The 21605-nt window shown below is 32.4% G+C and overlaps 1 protein-coding gene across 1 annotated transcript in view; it reads left to right on the forward strand.

Annotated features, from left to right (window-relative positions):
* Positions 1-21605, forward strand: part of GRM1 (glutamate metabotropic receptor 1) — a 1025343-nt gene that overhangs the window by 352967 nt on the left and 650771 nt on the right. Inside the window, exon 7 of the mRNA XM_053712490.1 lies at positions 10604-10853. Within this exon, the coding sequence (XP_053568465.1) occupies positions 10604-10853 (250 nt within the window). The remainder of the gene's footprint in view (positions 1-10603; positions 10854-21605) is intronic.

Genomic DNA, 21605 nt, shown 5'->3' on the forward strand with positions numbered 1-21605 from the left:
TCACAGAATGGTCCAAGGGGTAGATTGTGTCCGTTGTTTGTGGTCTGTTCCTCAGGACGTACTCCCTTATCGCCCCCCCGGGACTCCCTGGCCAACAAGACAAAACCTCCCACAGATAAGCTATAGACCTGAATCAGATGGGTGCGCGCAGATTTTGGTTCCCAGCCAGGGAGGCACGGAAAGGTCGACCTGAAGCATGTCCCACCAGAGTCGCCAAGTAACTGTCGTGAGTGAGCTCGTCTCAGGTGCAGTAATAAAGAGGTCCAGACCAGATATTTATCAAACAAGGGCTCACCTCAGGAGAGGTAATCTTTATTACACTGTTGCAACAGTGTCCCAGCACAAAAAAACAGCAACGCAAGACTAACACATTTTCATATACATGCATTTTTATACTATTACAGTTCCTTACAAAGCAGAGAGCTAATTGGCTGATAATGATTGGCCAATAAATCTCACGTGATTAGTGGTTACTAGGAAAGGAAAAAAAAAAACAGGTCCTCTATGTTAAAATTTGGGAGATATGTTTCATTGGAATGTGACCAGAGGCTAGTTGGCTAATTGGATTGAGAAGTTGATACTGTACAGAGAAGCCTTGGATTTTACCTTGAGTTTCAGATATTTAGAAAACAATGTATGGGAGAAGCCATAACTTTAAGATGTACTGATACATACTTATTAGGCTAAAAGTAAGTTGTTAAAGATACATCACTTATTGGAAAATACAGAAGTAATATATCTGCAGTTTCAGAGAAGAGTTCAGTAAAATAAAAGGAAAAGTTTGGTTAAACATAAAATAATGAAAATAGAATAAGCAGCTCATAACAGTAACATTTGAGATATGACTTTTTTATAGTATGGCTATTATATGTATTCTAAGTCTTGATTGTGAAAATCATGTATTTTGCTTTTGGCATGTTTTTTTATTTTTTAAGGAAAAAGATTTCATGTTTGTGATATTGATATATCCTAGAAGGCAGATATAAGTTCTCACTCTTCTAAAGAGTTTTAATAGGGGGAACTTCCGGATGGCGGCCATGATAGGCTGCCTTTTTCCACACTGCTCCTGCATCCTATCTATCTCTACTTGAAATAACCCTCTAAACAGCTTGCATAATAGCTAACTATACAGGTCTTTAAACAGTTTGAGAACCTGCATCTGACGAGCCTAACATTGACAAGATAACTGCAGTTTTGAGCGCCCAGAGCAGCTTGGAAGGTTGAGGCCTTTTTTATTACACCCCCCGGCGAGGCACACCAGGGCCTTGTCGTTAAGTGGCACTGAGTGTCAAATACTAAGATCACTTAAGATTACTCAACTCTATTTCCTTCATGCCGCCCTCAAAAGCTCACCATGGAGGCCGCCACAGTTAAAGTTATTCTTGAAGATCTGAGTCGCCTACTTAAATCATACCTAACTGCTTTTGATGCGACACCTCATGAAGAACTTAATGGCTGCTGCAATTATGTTATAGATCAGCCTACCACTACGGAACCATTTACTCCCTGCAGGAGGAGTGGGGGCGCTTTAGGGCCCGGGTGCCCACCACCCACCTGCATTACACCCCCGATAGCTGCTGAGGCTGGACTTGAGGAGCCGGAGACACAGTGTGGCGGAGCAGTTACCGGACATGTGGACATTGTCACGGGACTTTGTGTGCCGTTAGCAAGCGCAATAAAATCTACACCTGCGGGCTGCTCCCCCTCCGTGCTACCAAGGGAGGCCATCACGTCTATCCCTACAAGCATTTTTGCCGGAATCTCTTTTGGAGACATTGCGGTCGCATTGACACAATCGTTACCCTCATTAGGTTTAGACTCTCTACAGCTGGATTGTCACTTTGTGGGGACTTTCATCCTAGTATCAGCGCAAAGGACTGTAGTGACAGAGCAGGGGCGATCAGTTGGTCCATATTGTGGGGCCTTGGCCTGCTGCACTTTCCCCAAATATCGCATCTCTCAAGAGAAAGCTGGAGTCGGGTAAATGCTGCCCCATCCCTGAACTGATATCGTATATCCGGATTACTTTAATGTTGTGGACAGAGTGATATTTGCAACTCTTACTAGGAGTTTGGTTAATCTATTTTCTTTTTTCTTATTTTTTTTCTTTCTCCTTATAGCCAGGCTGTGATAATGAATGTGATGATTGTCCTGCTTGAGGGGGTTACCTTAGTATATTTGTTAAGTATAGTTTATATACCCTCATAGCCTGGGTTAAGTTTTTCTAGTTTTAGCTAGTTATTTAGTTAATATAGTTACCAGTATATATGTTACCAGTAGATTGAATGCCTATAGAAGATATAACCACCATGCCCAACTAAGAATAGTTAATTATATGTCTCCCTTATAGAGCTGCTGCTAGGTTATTGCTCCATGAAATCTTGTGGCTGTGTTTTTGCCAGCGGCCGATGCAAAAACTATAGGTCATGCTCTAACAGTCAGCCCTATGTCCCTAGTTTCCCGCATCACTATAGGCCTTTATTACCTTACAGGGTTATTACATTCCAAGTATAAATCTAAGGGGCTCACATCTGTTTAAGCCCAGTTTATGTACTCAAATACTGGTATGACTATTCCCATGCACTGTTGGCGTTGAATTCCTATTACTTACTTCTTATGCTTTGAGTGCATTTATTTGTATGATTTTGTGTTAACTAATAAGAGCTGTACTCACCTAACTTGTAAAATGTCTAGACTCCTGTCATATCCATACCTCCACTCCCAACTGAGAGGCCAAAACCTAACTTTACTCTGGCCTGGTCTATGTTAGGAGCTTTCCTGCTTAGTCTTTTATGTCCCATAAGCTTATGTTTATTTGCAGTTTGCAGTTTAGGCATCTATAAGTGAGTGTGTCCACTCTATTCTAATTATATATTCTAATTTATACCTCCCTAGTATATATCATATCGTATTGTTTATTTGTGAAGCCAAAACTTAATTATACTGTGATCTGGTTTATTTCAGGAGCTTCCTAAAGTATCTTTTTATGCCCTACCAGTTTATACATCTGCTTTTCCTTACCGAGCATGGAGCAGAGAGCAAAATACATATGAGTCTCTAATAGTATAATCATCTGCAGCATAGGCTTCTGTAAGGAGGGCGCCCATACCATCTTACTTTATTGTTGTGTAATCTATTCATACCTACTTATTATTTATCTTACCATATTGCTATTTGGGAACTAAGACTGATCTTTTCACATTGGAAAATTAGGTTCTTGTCTGGAGATCCAAAAGTGGTCTCCATCGTTAACAATAGTCTCCCATATAATTTTGTTTGCTATATACCCATGTCTGAGGTCCAAGAGTGGCCTCTTATATCATCTGGGAGTTGCTCAAGAGTACTAGGCATTTTATTTGTATACTATTTTCCTAGAGTGATCTTCTGAAACATACTTTGTATCTCTAGATATGTACCATACGAAGCATATATGTTATTAATATGCTTGGTTTTATGTTTCATGTATGCCTTACTTTGAACCTCAATAAAAAATAAAAAATAAAATAAAAAAAAATAAAGTGTTTTAATATTGTGACCACCATGTTAAAAATATGTTATTAATATATTATACATATACATAAAACATCATATACAGTACATGTATAATACACAATCCTCAGCTAGTATAGGTGTATTATTGATCTCCTAGTTTCACTACTGTATTGTAACGAAGATTTTGGTGGACACATGTAAATGTTATTGCCATAAAACACTGTGTAAATGGATCATTTACATTACACATTTAAAGGGACAATTTATTCCAAAATTATTATTGTTTAAACAGATAGATAATCCCTTTATTACCCATTCCCTAGTCTTGCACAGCCAACACAGTTATATTAATAAACTTTATACCTCTGTGATTATTTTGTATCTAAGCCAATTCTGAAAGCCTCCTTATCGCATGACTGTTTATTATCTATTGACTTGCATTTTAGCCAATAAGTGTAGTGTCATGCACAACTCCATGGGAGTGAGCACAATGTTATCTATATGACACACATGGTTTAGCAGTATCTTGTGAAAATCTAATAAAAAAACGTGATAAGAGGCTGTCTGTAGTGGCTTAGAAACAGGCAGAAATTTAGAGGTTTAAATGTTGTAAAGTTTATTAATATAACAATGTTGGTTATGCAAAGCTGGGGAATGGGTAGTAAAGGCGTTATCTATCTGTTTAAACAATAACAATTTTGGTGTAGACTGCCCCTTTAATGTAGGTGATGTATAGTAAAATGCCCTATATCAAAGGAAATATTGGTCGGATTCATTTTTAAAACATCGCCATTACCACAATTCTTTAATCTTGAGGGCCGTAGTCCTGCTAATTTAAAGCATTTTCCCTATGAGATGTACTGCATAAATTATATGGAGTATTGTACATTTTTTACATTTTAGAATTATTCAGATAGATGACAAGCATTTTAGTCTATTTTAGCAAGCAAAGTGTTCACAAACTCTATATTCAAATCATTTCCCCTTGATATTATGTTAAAGAAACTATGTAAAATCCTTTCTGTTATAGAAGTTAATTGGGAAACATATAGGTCTCATATTTTAAGCTAAGTGGTAACAGTAAGGGCAATGAATACCCAAATATTTAGTTTTAAATGATTAGGGGACTTATATAGAAAATTAGATCTCTTTAAGTCTTGGTCGGTTAGTCAGTTGTTCTGTGAATGATGTTTGGTCAGGTAATTAGCCAGTTCATTAGCCATAAAAAATGCTATAAGTATAAATTCAAAATTGATATGTCTATTTTCTAATTATAAGGATATTACATGCTAAAATCATTATACCATATGTTAATTTAATATATATATATATATATATATATATATATATATATGTGTGTGTGTTTTGATTGTGGTACAGTGGTTAGGACAACAACCTAGATTTACAGAGGTTCAATTCCTTAAACAGCCCAACCTTCCAGTGTCAATAATCTATTATGACATCCTTATATTTAAAAGAACACTGAAGTCAGAAAACAAAGCACAATATTTGAAAAAAAGAATGACATAAATAGTACTTTTGCAATATAAATGTATTCAACATTTTGCAGGAAAAGTTGTTTAAAGGGACAGTCAAGTACAAAAAAACTTTCATGATTTAAATAGGAAATGTAATTTTAAACAACTTTCCAATTTACTTTTATCACCAATTTTGCTTTGTTCTCTTGGTATTCTTAGTTGAAAGATAAACCTAGGAGGTTCATATGCTAATTTCTTAGACCTTGAAGACTGCCTCTAATCTGAATGCATTTGACCACTAGAGGGCATTAGTTCATGTGTTTCATATAGATAACATTGAGCTCATGCACGTAAAGTTACCCTGGAGTGAGCACTGATTGACTAAAATGCAAGTCTGTCAAAATAACTGAAATAAGGGGGCAGTTTGCAGAGGCTTGGATACAAGGTGATCACAGAGGTAAAAAGGGTATTTCTATAACAGTGTTGGTTCTGCAAAACTGGAGAATGGGTAATAAAGGGATTATCTTTCTTTTTAATCAACAAAAATTCTGGTGTTGACTGTCCCTTTAAATTGATAGTGAACTTGCCTGTGGTTTAATTTCCTGCTATGTAAAACTACTGTATTGTTCCCTTCCCACACAGATCATTTTTGTCTTCCACTACATTTGCAGAGCCCCCTACTCAGCAGCTAGACATCACTGACTGGAATATTAACTTTAGCTATACCTGTACATGTAAAAAAATGTATTCATACACACACACACACATATATATATAAAATTATCAATTATTTGTAGAGCGCCAACAGATTCTGCTGCGCTTTATATATATATATATATATATATATATATATATATATATATACAGTATATATATACACACACACACATATATATATATATATACACAGTATATATACACACACACACACATATATATATATATACAGTATATATACACACACACACACATATATATATATATATACAGTATATATACACACACACACACATATATATATATATATATATATATATATATATATATATATATCAAAAATTACTTTCATGTCATACTTTAAAATGTTCCACTGTTTCCCATAACATGCATAATTATACATAGTCAAACAACTTCACACATTTAGTTTGTCTACTTTTTCTGTCATTTAATTATGAAGATTTTTTTTCCATTCCTTGTAATTCAGAAGCCTAACCTTTCATATGTACATGAGCTAACTTAAATCTGTTCCTTATTAGTTACAGCAGCATGTTGTAGGTAAGCAGTTCTTGAGGTACAAGAAATATAGTATTGATCATACTAACTGTATTTCTATTGTTTACAGACAAAAGCAGTTCCAACTAAATTACTAAATTCAGCTAAAATCCCTAATTCTAATCAAAGGTTATTAGCAGTTGAAAAATATTTTCCAGTTTTTTAAATTCAACAATAAAAACAATGAATGCCGATACATCATTGTGTGGAACCTTATATTCTCATTAAATCTTGCCTGAAATGAAATTCAGTATTTTGTTTAAGCCGCTGAAATAACCATTTCTACATCTACACAAATGCATAACAAGCTGTTTGTAGTTATTCAGCAGAATATCTCAGCCCACATTTTCTTTTGCTGTGTAAGACGAAGCAGTTTGTAACTTGGTGTACTGCTGACATTTAAGGTTACAGAGGTAGTATGGATGTAAATAATTGTGGATATGTTGGCGAGACAGTACATTTTGCCAGTTTCCATAGCAACTGCCTGATAACATGATAGCTAATGTTTAAAAATTTATCATATGTATACTATTTTAAACCCACTTAAAGGGACATTAAACTTTAAATAAATGCTAGTTCACTGGTTTTCAAACCTGTCCTCAGGCCTGAGGACAGGTTTGGAAACCATTGTGCTAGATCGAATGATGTATTCAAAGAAAAGATTAGTCTGATAATAACATGTAGATTTATTTTTTTCATTAGTTGTTTAAATAGTGACAAAATAAGTGTAAAGTTGTAATGTCTGTAAAGCAGTGGGAGCTGCCATATTGTAACTTAGGCTACTTTCTCTGCTGTGGCCAATTAGGGACAGTTATAAATAGGTCTCTAGAGTGTGCAACCAATGGCTGTGTGGAAGATAACAGTGTTCTGCACTTCCATTTCTTACAGGAACTGAAATGCTCAAAATGTCACAATGGAATTAAAGGACAAGGGTGAAAAATAAACAATGAAAGTATATTGCAGATTTTTTTATATAGAGGGTTTATCATTTTTTGTTACCATCTCAAAGTGTTTAATGTCCCTTTAAAGGAATAAACACTCAACCTTTTTTTCATGATTCCAATACAGAAAGCAATTATAGAATCTTTCTAATTTACTTATTTTATCAAATTGACTTTGTTCCCTTGGTATCCTTTATTAAAGAGCATACTTAGGTAGGCTCAGGCACACATGCTTGGAGTACAATATGGAAATACTTTATAGCAATGCTTTTAACAATGTTATACATTGGGCAAACACTGCTGCCATCTAGTTCTCAAAAGTGTATTATATTATTAAAAGCATTGCAAAACTGCTGCCATATGTTGCATGCTTACGAGTCTACCTAGGTATGCTTTTCAACACAGGACACCAAGTGAATGAAGTAAATGTGCTAATATTTATAGTATAGAAGTAAATTGGAAAGTTTTTTTTTTTTTTTAATTGTGCTCTCTATCTGAATCATGAAAGAAATGGTTTGCATTTCAATATTAAATAAAATATATTTAATGGTGTAGTTTATAAGTGGAGTGTAATCTTTATTGTGAGAAGCGCAAAAACTGTATTTTAACTGCTAGAACCTGTATTATAAGCGGGGGGGGGGGGGGGGGGGGGGGAATATATTGCATTAAAAATGCCTGTAGTTTTTCCCATTTACACTGCTGCCAGTCCTGGTTAATTTCACACATATAAATTGCTATCATCCTATCACGCTGTAGAATGGAATTAAATTAAACTATTAGTATTGTACGGGAAAAATTGAAGACCAGCCATATTTTCCGTTGACTCTGTAGAATGCGAGCGCATATTTTCCTCAACGGGATACTCCTCCCCCCAATATTTGTTTCATAATTAAATTATATTAGTTTGTAATTTTAAAAATATGCCAGATTGTTGTTGTATAGGCACTCTACAACCCAATTTCATACATTACTCCCTTTCAAAGTGTGGAAAATATTATCCATATGTGATCTCGAGAAGACACTGAAGTTTGACTTGATTAGACACTAGAAACCTATCAAAGGAGGGCTACTAAAATGGTCTGGGAAATAAAACCTATAAGGAAATACTTTGTGACCTTAATAAGTATAGCTAAGAGGAGAAAAAAAGAGAGGGAGTACAGCTGCATCCTCTCACCAAGAGGCACACCCCTTAAAAGCAGCTCGCCAGTCCCAGTTGCTGAGACCCATAGGGAAATTTCCTGGTGTCCTGGTAGGCCAATTCGACCTTGTCCAGGGATATGACTAGGCTCTTCAGGGGTGTGACTAGTTAAGCTGGAGGAGTGGCTAAAGGGGACGGATAGCAGTGGGCAGGGGCGGCTCTTACCCTCCCTCTCAACAAACACAATGGGTGAGCAAACTTGGACTTGGGAGTGCAATATACCATTCTTAGATTTCCTTTTAGGTGGTGGAATATTTATGTGTCACTGCATTAAAGGGATACTAAACCCATTTTTTTAATTTCATGATTCAGATAGAGCATAAGATTTTAAGCACCTTTCTAATTTACTCCTATTATACATTTTTCTTTGTTCTCATGCTATCTTGATTTGAAAAAGCAGTACTGTAAGCTTTAGAGCCAGACCATTTTTTGTTCAGCTCATGGGTAGCACTTGCTGATTTGTGGCTAAATGTAGCAAACCAATAAGCAGCTCTACCAAGGTGCTGAACTAAAAAATGGGCCGGCTCCTAACCTTTTATTACTGCTTTTTCAAATCAAGATAACATGAGAACAAAGAAAAATTGATAATAGGAGTAAATTAAAAAGTTGCTTAAAATTGCATGCTCTATCTGAATCATGAAAGAAAAAAATGAGGGGTTAGTATCCCTTTAAATTATATAAGAATCAGATAAGGGAGGAGGGTGGGTGCTAAAGACATACAAAAAAAAAAAAAACGTCCAGTGTGTTTTGTTATTCTGCATTTTTGACTGTGACAGGATGAATTTGCAATGAGAAGTGAAAAATTAGTTCTCAGCTCATGCATGACCCAGCAGCTCTTTTATTGTAAGTTTAGTATGATTTAAAAACTGCTTTTCTTACAGATAATAATATTTAAAATAAAAAAAATGTTTTATTAGCAAATTATATAGTTTGCATATTATCTGACAAAATGTAGTTGTCACTGTAATAAAATAAATAAAAAATGGGATTTTTTTAAAAATTAAAGACCTCAGAAAAACATTAGAATGTCATATAGAAACGTAGATTTTTGACAACAAATAAGAACCATAGGCCCAACAGGTCTGCAGTGCTGATATTTCCTTTAACCTGTACGTCTAATTAGTTCATGTGACAGCTTTATGGTTGTATTATTACTTTGTTTACCAACTTTCATATCATCAGAACTAATAATTCCCAAATCCTGTTCCTCTTTTGTAACAGTCAGAACAGTGTCTTTGAGCCTGGACCTTTGGATTGTTTATGGGATAGCTTTAAGGTTATTTCAGGCACCTTTTATGGACATTTACTCCATGAATCAACCACCCTTCCTGTAAAGAAGTACTTCTACAAATCAAATTACCTCTCTACCTTCTCCCCTCTAAGATATATATATATATATATATATATATATATATATATATTTGTAGATAAATCTTTTAAAGAGGTTTTTTTTTACCTAAAGGATTGTGATTGGCCCCAAATCTATTACAAACATACCTTCCCCTGCAGCTGAAATTACTGATAAATAATTCAAACAAAACATGACTCAAAACTGCCCCCAGAGGAACATCACTAGTAACTGCACCCTCTGCTTAATACTCTCCATTGATTAAAACACACTCTGTCTTTGGAATTACCATTTCCTACCTTGCTGTTTTGAGGAGTATGTTGGTTTCCCATGCAGTTTCTTTTGTAATATTATTCTCAAATAAAATGTAAATGTGTTCTTAATTTGAAGATACTCAAGAAATGTGCAGGGACATTTTTGTTTAAAATAAAATAATCAGTTTAATAAAGATATTTTATTTGAACCAATTTTCTATTGTTTGTTTATGCAACTTACTGAAAGGGCCACAGCATAGCAACAGCCCTTTGGCTATTAAAATAGGTGGGTTACAAGCCATCAAACTCAAGCTACCCAAATTGCATTGCCACAATTCACAAGTAATAGCAATGAATTGGCTACACTGGATATATATAGCACTGCAGAATCAGTTGACCCCCTTTATATGTACATACAGGGATGGGAAAATAACAGGTTATCTGCTCAGCGCTTACTGTTTGAGAAAGCCAGCATCTTTTCTTTTGTATTTTTTTATGTTTTAATATTTGCATTCAAAAACAAATGTTTGCCTAATTCACAATTCTTATGTTTGCTCTTTTTAGAAAGAGTACATGGTAGATGATTTTTATTTTAAATAATGGCGGTGTCTTGTTTTAAGGAAACTATGGAGAAAGTGGAATGGAAGCCTTCAAAGAACTTGCCACCCAAGAAGGCCTTTGCATTGCCCACACAGACAAGATCTATAGTAACGCTGGGGAGAAGAGTTTTGATCGACTACTGAGGAAACTCCGTGAGAGATTACCTAAAGCCAGAGTTGTTGTCTGCTTCTGTGAGGGGATGACTGTCAGAGGGATCCTCATGGCTATGAGGCGTTTAGGTGTGGCTGGGGAATTTCTGCTCATTGGAAGGTAAGGTCAACATTTTTTATACGACTTATAACAAGGTTCTGTTATTTCTTTAGGTTTGCTTGGGCTTATGTTGTTTATCTTCTCAACTAAACAAAATTGTGATCAATATGACATTTAATTAAAAAAAAAAAAGAATGTATGATAACTTATATTTTATAAATAATTTAATTTTTTTGGGATGAAAAAAATGCAATATTTTTGATTGTGTTTGCTAAAAAAAGTCATGCGTGTGTATATGTGAGCATGAGGTTTACATTTTGTAATGATTTTTTATCATGAAACTAATACAAATATTAAGATAACATCCTGGCAGGGCTGACTCAGCCCTTCATCCTTCCGAGGTCGATAAAATGAGTACCATTAAATTAGGTAATAGTAACAACTATTACTATTCAGCTGCCGATTTGGTAAATTCCGAGAGCGAGCGCTGAAAAAGCGCTTTGAGTCCCACTGGGAGAAAGGCGCTATATAAATACTAGTTATTATTATTATTATTATTTTTAATTTATCTTGATGGTGTACAAGCTAAAATGAAGCCATGACTTGTATTTTTATTTTTACAATGTCTATATTACATGAGATATATGTAATATACAGTTATTTTTTGCTATTAGCCTTTTTAGATTATTCTAAATAGGGTCAGGACCCTTAAATACTGTCAACCGTGAAGCAAAATCAAAATGACAGAGCCAAATAACCTACTGATATGAGAGAAGCTAAATACTACTTGTAACATCTCAATTGTGTTGCTATAAATGGTGCGCTGTCACTAGTGGGTTTTCTTTACACCAGCTGGTATACAAAATAGTTATCACATGTTTATTAATTGATTTACTTAATATTCTATTAATAGATGTATTGTTGTTGAAGGCTTGATAACATGTCCATATCTTTCAACTTCTGATAAGTTCCACTTAGGAAATAGGTTACTGTTATGAAACAGCTATACCTGAAGAAATTATGGAATATGAGCAACATCTTAATTTCTTGGGTTTTACTATAATGTTGAATTTGGATTCAACATATTTAAAAATAGTTGCTCAGGACCTTTAAGATATTTAAGTTATTACTTTTGTTGGAAAATGACCATTTTGTATGACATTTAAGGTAAATCAATGTATGACATTGAAGATTTGTTTTTGTCACACAAATGGGACTATAGTATTGCTTGTTTCAACTCTAGCTATGGCTCACAACTTTCCTTGTGTTTTTACACTCTCTTCTAATACTATACAAGACTGTTATAGAATCCATCCATATACAGTCCATACTAAATTACATCAAACTCTTCCAATGCCTCGTATAAAAAATGCTCTCTATTGCTTTTATATACACTACATAATAAGTATTTATTTTAACTTTGTATTTTACTTGTGCCTGTTCTTTCTGAAATATATATTCTCACTAGTAGAGTTTGCATAATCTACTGATCTAGATCCTGAATTAATTGGGCCCCATTTATCAACTGAAAACTCACTATAATTAAGCGTCAAATTCCATGCAAAATAGAAAACTCAAAGTAATCATGTTGTCAATTTATAAAAAAAATTGTTCAAATCAATTTAAGTTCAATTGCAGCGATCAGCATTCCCTGAAACTCGATTTCTCTATCAGAATTGTGCAAAATTGATCATATATAGAGGTAGATTATATATAGAGGTAGATTCGACCAATGTAAGATTTGTTATACTTTCAATTTGTATGTTCGCGTGTCAAACGATGCGTCGGACCAGAGTTTCAATCCACAAGCTTTGAGATAGCGAACATCATAAGAAACAATGGGATGCACCCATAAGTAGAAGGAAGAGGGGAATAACCTCAAAACTATGCTTATACAATTTATTTAGTGTTTAATGTCCCTTTAACTTCAAAACTCATGTACAGCACAGACTGTCATAAAAATATTTGCATCAAAATCCATCAAATAAAATGTTTGTAATTTTAAAGGTGCAAATGCAATGTTTGATAATTTTTTTATAATAAACTTTTCAATTACAACCTTTAAATCAAGATAAATACAATATATAACTCTCTAAGATGTATAAATTAACCATTAGATATATTAAGATGTATAGTAGAAAAAGATCAATACTGTAAAATGAGCTACAATGCTAAAAGATACTTATAAAATTTTCATTTATAATATTATTTTTGTGCCTAGAAATGGGCGGGGCTAAGTAAAAGTAGTGATGAAATGCATCATGTGATACATATTGCATCTGTTTTTGTGTTGAACAAATGATAAATTGAAGTATTTGCACCGTCGATGCTTTAAAGTTAACAGACCGCTGATCCTCGCGGCTTTGTTGAAACAAGCACATTAAGCCTTATTTTTTATAAATTTAAAAGTTGGGTGTGTAATAGCTGCAGCATATTGAAACGGCGGATTGTCTAAATGTTCAAGCTTTGTTAAATGGGGACATTTAAATTAATTTGTTTTAAATACCTTTATAATTCTTTCTCTCCTTTTCTCTCTCTCTTTCGTTCTTTCTTTCTTTCTTTCTTTCTTTCTTTCTTTCTTTCTTTCTTTCTCTCTTTCATTCTTTCTTTATCCCTTTATAGCTTATTTTATAATTATAGTAATACAGGGTAATTCTTCTGTGAAAAAGAGAGGAATTAAATGATGAAATTGCTGGTTTAAATCCTGACTGAAAATATATTTTTGTCATGTAACAGTGTGCGATTCCTAAATTAGATATTAAAATTACATTTTATCTATGACAATTTATTATCTGTTTTTTTTTTAAACTGCTGAATTACTTTAATAATGGTTTACAAAGCTTTTTATAAAGGACATATATAAATTAATAAATATTTTACTTAAAAAATAAAAAATAAGCAATATTCTTATGGCTTAATTATATTTTACAAATTATATTTTATTATAAGAAGCAAAGCTGGTCAGATATCTAGTAAAATAAATCATTTTATTCTGTTTCTTTTTGTTAAAAAGGCTGTAATATTTTATATTTTGAAGACTTTACTTATAACATGATATCTTTCTGAAGACTATTATACTAACATTCTGTTTATATGTATAATTTGCCCAGAACAAAAATCTTACAATCTTATAAAAATACATAAGCTCTATTACAAAATGATTTAGTTCTAAAAAATGTTTTCCAGTCAAGTGAGTCTTAAAAATGCTAATAAAAAATGAAAATAGAAATAAAAAAATAGAAACAATATCCAAAATATAGATCAATAAAAAAATAATCTTGTAATGTATCAACAAATAATAGTGTCCATTTCTTTAAAAATCCATTAGAATGATTCATTTATGCAACAATATTCTGTATTCTATTATGCATACTGGTCTCTCATCCAAGCAGTTGCTGTACTTCACAGAATGTCTCTAGACAGTGTCAGAATTTTCTGTGTACAGGGAACTTTAAATTGATCCATACGGTTGAGCAAGCCTATTTGTGTTTTAATGTAGTGCTTTCTCACTATGTACCTGTGAAAAAACAATACAATAAACTTTTTACTTCAATATAGACCTCCTGCAAGATTGCAGACTCTTCTGCTTCGAGCCAGTGGTCTATGCTGTGACTTCGCTGTAGTTGTGTCTTCCAGGTATTGCAGTCACGTGGTTATGAGTGACCAATTAAAAAGATCAAATTACAGAGAGCTCGCTCTATATTCGTATTGATATCAGACTTTTTTCACCAATTCTTGCAGAGAGTGCTTATTGTGCATAGTATGTTACAAACATGGGTATTTGATCACTAATGCATTTTACCCTTAAAAGGCCTTTATTAAGGCTGGCCCATGTGTATTCCATTCTCCTATAGGCACTTTATTTTCAATCCATAACTTGAAAATATTCCTCCTAGCTAGGATTAGTGTTCCTTCCATAATGTAATTTATTAAAATAATATTCAAATTGTTTAACTCTAGTTTAATATTAAGAGTTCTTGAAAGAAAATATCAAACTTTACAACAAAAAATATATCTTAGGACAAGCCCATAAATAGTGTAACAAGTCTGGGTTAAATAACAAACATTTAGGGCAACAGTTTTTAACATCTTTTCTCCATATAGACAGTCTCCTAGGTAATATATAATAAGGGTTTATGATTCTAAATTGAGATTCTCTTAAATTGGCCGATATAGTGTTCTTCTCGACTAACTTTAAGCTAGTACTAATTATATGTTTAGATATTTCTAGTTTACAGATTTTATTCCATTTCTCAATAAAGTTATATGATTCCCTATCAACTGTTTTAAATGAAATTATTTTGTATATATCCGATTTCTTAATATTCTTTTTCTCAGCGAGTTTGCAAAATTCTTGAAAGGGAGAAGTATTCCATATGTCAGGGTGTTTTCTAATAATGGATTCAATATAATGCCAAACCTGGTGATAATTAAACTCTTGCGAGGGAAGAATGTTATATAATTAAGCAATTTACTCAAATTATTTAATTTTTCTGGATTTACTCTCCATAAATTGATGGATATATTTAAAACCTTTATTATTCCATATATTGAATGGATATTGATATCCTACTGGAATTTCTCCAGAGTGGAAGAAAGCCTGAAAACATATAATTGTTATCAGAATATTTATTTCCTTTAAACCAAGCCTTAAAAATATCCTGGAATAAAAAGCTTAACTTTAGGTTATGTGGTAAAACTTTAGGTTTATTGTGTAATATATAACTTCAACTAATGTTTCCTATCCTCTCCTGGTCCAGTTTGTAGGTGTTATTTTCTTTTTTTATCTAATAACCAATCTAAACTTTGTTTCATGATTATTGCTGTATTGTAATAATCTAGATATGGGAGAGTTAGTCCCCCATTTATATTTGGTAAACATATTTTTTTTAACTAATTATAGCTTCTTATTATTCCATAAGAAGGATCTTAATACTTTTTCAATTTGGAATAAATCTAATATATTGATTTTCAATGTAGCATCTGCAAAATATAAAATATACTTGGAAGTATAATCATTTTTACGATATGGATCTTTCCATGTAAAGAAAGTGGCAGGTGTTGACAAGATTTCAGTTTGTCTTTTATTTTTACGATAACTGTTTTCACATTTTGTTTATAAAGGTTGTGAGTTTGATCAATCTTAATACCTAAGTATTCCATAGGTAGGGATAAATCCTGGAAGGGAAGAGCAAGGTCTATAGAAGTTTTTAATAACCAAAGCATTTGTGATTTTGTAAATGTAATTTTATAACCAGATAAATGCCTATATTGGTCTATAGCCTTAAAATATTATCTAAATGTAATTTTGGATCAGAAATGAATAATAGATCATCTGCATATGCTATCAATTTTAATTTACACATCCCAATCTCAATCCCTGGATTAATTTGATTTAATACAGCAAACAGAGGTTCCAAAAAAATATTAAATAACAAAGGGGATAGGGGACATCCCTGATGGGTGCATCATTGTAACTGTATAGGATCAGTACATTGTCCATTAATTTGCACATATGCTATAGAAACTGTATATATATTTTTTGTAAATTTCAAAAAGTCTCCTTTAAAAACAAACTTCTCTAATGAGGTGAAAAGATGTGGCCATTTGACTCTGTTGAAGGCCTTCTCCGCATCGAGAACCAATAAGAAGGCCTCCAGCAGATGACCTTGCACCCCTACCTTCCCTCCGTCCTCATACTTTTCTAAAGCATTTAGAACTTTCCTTAAATTTGTAACTAGGGATATGCCGGGTACAAAACCTGTTTGGTCATCTGTACTTAATTTATAGTCCACATTGATTAATGAAATGGGCCTATAGGACTGTGGTAGGGATGCTTCTTTATTAGGTTTTGGGATTACAATTATATTATATTATATTAGCTTGTTTAAAGTTTTGAGAAGGCAGAACCCCATTTGAATAGTTATCCTGGAAAAGTTGCAGTAAGGTAGGGACTGTTTTGTTTGTTAAAAGTTTATAAAATTTGTCTGGGAGCCCATCCAGACCAGCTGCTTTACCTTGCTTCAATGCCTCAATTGTGTCTTTTATCTCTTCTGAATGTATATGTTTATTCAACATTTCTAATCTAGCATCTGTTATTTTCGAAAGTTTAATTTTTGCCCAGAAATCATTATGATTTTCTAATCCATTTTTTTGTGATAAGTATCATTTTTGATAAATGTCTGCAAATGATTTTTGCTATTTTGCTGGACTTTCCTTTTTTTGAGAGTTCTAATCCTTGTTTCCGTTGTTCTTTTCTGTTTTGCTACATATATAATAATGTCCGATTTTATAGTTACTTTGGCAGCTTCCAGTATATTTGATTATTATTTAGATATAAACTATTGTTTATTATATTCTTCCCATTTATCTTGTAAATATTGTTTATATCTACTTAAGTTGTTAAGATAGGTTGGATAGTAAAATATGTTATTATTAAATTTGTTATCTTGGTCTGAAAATGTAAACTCCATTATTTGAACTTTATTTACTCTAATTAATAACCCTGTTGATATTAAAAATATGTCTAGCCTTGACATGGCATTGTTGTTTCTGGAGACACATGTAAAGTCAATCTCATCTGGGTTTTTCAGCCGCCAAACATATATCACATTAAGAGTTTCATTTAAAGCAGTAAATATTGCTTTTTTGTATTTAATTCTAGAGGAGATATTTTCCTTTTTTTATTTTTCTATTTTGTGGATCGCTTTTCCTATCCAGTGAAGGGTTTGGAGTTATATTATAGTCACCCATTATAATTAGTTGGCCATCTATGTATCTTAATAACTTATATTTTAGGTTTCCCCAGAAAGCTTGATTTTGTTCATTGGGACCATATATATTGCACAGTACAACTATTTCCTTCCCAATTTAAACTTTAACTATAATGTATCTACCTTGGTTACCTTGTATATAATTAATTATTCTATATTGTATATTTTTACTAAATAGTATTGTCACTCTTCTTGAATTATTTTTATAAGATGAAAAAAAATATTTCTTAAACCCAGCTGATTTTGAGTTTTATGTGTTCTTTGGGTGTTAAATGGGTCTCTTGTAAACAACCTATATCAACTGTGTTTTTTTGCAAAAGGGTAAAAAAAAAATCCTTTTAATTGGGGAGTGAATACCTCACAAATTCCAAGTGAGAATATTAACCATTTGTGATTATAAGCAAAATATTAAACCACATCCAAAAAAAATTCTCGATTAGTTTTACCATGAACAATAATGAATTATAGTACAATAGGCATATTAAAACCAGTGAAGTTTTCTTAGTGAAAATCCAATTTAGGTTAAATTGAGACCATAACCCCACATACATAAATTTCATAGTGAAGAAAAAATAATCAAGTTAAAAAAAAAACAGAAGTTTTATTTATTTCCTTTAAACCAAGCCTTAAAAATATCCTGGAATAAAAAGCTTAAAGGGACAGTACACTGTAAAATTGTTTTTCCATTAATGTATTTTAAATGACTTGTTATACCAACTGCAGAGTATAAAATATTTGTGAAATTCCATTTTCATGCTTATTTGTGTATATGAAGTAGCTGATTTTGTGCTTTGAAACCACAGCCTATTACAATGGATTGAACTTAAAGATGATATCAGATCTCATTAAGTTCTAAATTTGAGTAAACAGACTTGCTTTCTTATCTTTTATTTGGCTGGAACACCAAAGCTCAATACATAGAGAGAACAATGGTAAATAATCATTTTATTACTTAACTATCCTGCATCCCACTGAAAGTGTAATCTCTTCTGCTGGCTGTGTATACTTAGGCTATTCAATAGCCTATACTCCAGTATTAATTTGTTCAGTGTAGGTGGCGATACCACAGGCTAAATCAGCTATTTCAAATGCTGAAATAGGAGTAAAGGAGCTACTTGTAACAAATTTAATACACTCTAGCAGGTTAAAAGGATTATTGGGAATAATTTAAAGGGGAGAAATTTTTTGGGTGAACTGTCCCTTTAACTTTAGGTTATGTGGTAAAACTTTAGGTTTATTGTGTAATATATAACTTCAACTAATGTTTCCTATCCTCTCCTGGTCCAGTTTGTAGGTGTTATTTTCTTTTTTTTATCTAATAACCAATCTAAACTTTGTTTCATGATTATTGCTGTATTGTAATAATCTAGATATGGGAGAGTTAGTCCCCCATTTATATTTGGTAAACATATTTTTTTTAACTAATTATAGCTTCTTATTATTCCATAAGAAGGATCTTAATACTTTTTCAATTTGGAATAAATCTAATATATTGATTTTCAATGTAGCATCTGCAAAATATAAAATATACTTGGAAGTATAATCATTTTTACGATATGGATCTTTCCATGTAAAGAAAGTGGCAGGTGTTGACAAGATTTCAGTTTGTCTTTTATTTTTACGATATCTTTTTACACATTTTATTTATAAAGGTTGTGAGTTTGATCATACTTAATAACTAAGTATTCCATAGGTAGGGATAAATCCTGGAAGGGAAGAGCAAGGTCTATAGAAGTTTTTAATAACCAAAGCATTTGTGATTTTGTAAATGTAATTTTATAACCAGATAAATGCCTATATTGGTCTATAGCCTTAAAATATTATCTAAATGTAATTTTGGATCAGAAATGAATAATAGATCATCTGCATATGCTATCAATTTTAATTTACACATCCCAATCTCAATCCCTGGATTAATTTGATTTAATACAGCAAACAGAGGTTCCAAAAAAATATTAAATAACAAAGGGGATAGGGGACATCCCTGATGGGTGCATCATTGTAACTGTATTGGATCAGTACATTGTCCATTAATTTGCACATATGCTATAGAAACTGTATATATATTTTTTTATAAATTTCAAAAAATCTCCTTTAAAAACAAACTTCTCTAATGAGGTGAAAAGATGTGGCCATTTGACTCTGTTGAAGGCCTTCTCCGCATCAAGAACCAATAAGAAGGCCTCCAGCAGATTACCTTGCACCCCTACCTTCTGCAAATGATTTTTGCTATTTTGCTGGACTTTCCTTTTTTGAGAGTTCTAATCCTTGTTTCCGTTGTTCTTTTCTGTTTTGCTACATATGTAATAATGTCCGATTTTATAGTTACTTTGGCAGCTTCCAGTATATTTGATTATTATTTAGATATAAACTATTGTTTATTATATTCTTCCCATTTATCTTGTAAATATTGTTTATATCTACTTAAGTTGTTAAGATAGGTTGGATAGTAAAATATGTTATTATTAAATTTGTTATCTTGGGCTCAAAATGTAAACTCCATTATTTGAACTTTATTTACTCTAATTAAAAACCCTGTTGATATTAAAATTATGTCTAGCCTTGACATGGCATTGTTGTTTCTGGAGACACATGTAAAGTCAATCTCATCTGGGTTTTTCAGCCGCAAAACATCTATCACATTAAGAGTTTCATTTAAAGCAGTAAATATTGCTTTTTTGTATTTAATTCTAGTGGAGATATTTTCCTTTTTTTTATTTTTCTATTTTGTGGATCGCTTTTCCTATCCAGTGAAGGGGTTGGAGTTATATTATAGTCACCCATTATAATTAGTTGGCCATCTATGTATCTTAATAACTTATATTTTAGGTTTCCCCAGAAAGCTTGATTTTGTTCACTGTAATATTGCACAGTACAACTATTTCCTTCCCAATTTAAACTTTAACTATAATGTATCTACCTTGGTTACCTTGTATATAATGAATTATTCTATATTGTATATTTTTCTAAATAGTATTGTCACTCCTCTTGAATTATTTTTATAAGATTAAATTTCTTTAACCCAGCTGATTTTGAGTTTTATGTGTTCTTTGGGTGTTAAATTGGTCTCTTCTAAACAAGCTATATCAACTCTGTGTTTTTTTGCAAAAGGGTAAAAAAAAAATCCTTTTAATTGGGGAGTGAATACCTCACAAATTCCAAGTGAGAATATTAACCATTTGTGATTATAAGCAAAATATTAAACCACATCCAAAAAAAAATCTTGATTAGTTTTTCCATGAACAATAATGAATTATAGTACAATAGGCATATTAAAACCAGTGAGGTTTTCTTAGTGAAAATCCACTTTAAGGTTAAATTGAGACCATAGCCCCACATACATAAATTTCATAGTGAAGAAAAAATAATCAAGTAAAGAAAAAAAAAACAGAAGTGCTAAATTTTGCTTAAAAATATATCTCCTATAACAAAGAAAGGAGAGCATGAAAAAAAGAAAAAAAAAACACCTAGAAATAATAAAAAACTAAGAAAAGAAAAAGAAAATGGAAAAACAAATATAGAATCAAAACATCTTGCCATAACCAAGACAATCTTAATACTCAATACTATTAGATTTTTCTCTTATTTTTCTGACTCCAAGAACAATGTAGCGTCCTCAGGTGTATCAAATATATATGTTTTATCTCCATCTTTTGTCCTCAATTTAGCAGGAAACATGAGAGAAAATTATTTTATCTTTGTATAATTGGTTACATATGGGGGTAAAAAGCTTTCTCTTTTTCAAGACTTCCATAGAATAGTACTGGAATAACAGAATTTTTCCCCTGAAATTCTAGCATTTGGATTTGCCTATATGCTCTTAAAATGTCCATTTTTGCTTAGAGGTTCAGGAATCTTATTATTACCGGTCTTGGGGACAGATTATTTTCCTCTTGAGGTTTAAAAGGAACCAGCTCTATAGATTTGCTCTGTTTCAAAAGATATTTTTTTGAGATTTAGGATTTGTGGGAGTTCTTCTTCTAATTGTTAAGTTGACTCTTTAATTTACCTAGTGTTTTTTTGAACAGGGATAATAGGA

Source organism: Bombina bombina, chromosome 4 (assembly GCF_027579735.1).
Source record: "Bombina bombina isolate aBomBom1 chromosome 4, aBomBom1.pri, whole genome shotgun sequence".
In the NCBI taxonomy this organism is placed as follows: domain Eukaryota; kingdom Metazoa; phylum Chordata; class Amphibia; order Anura; family Bombinatoridae; genus Bombina; species Bombina bombina.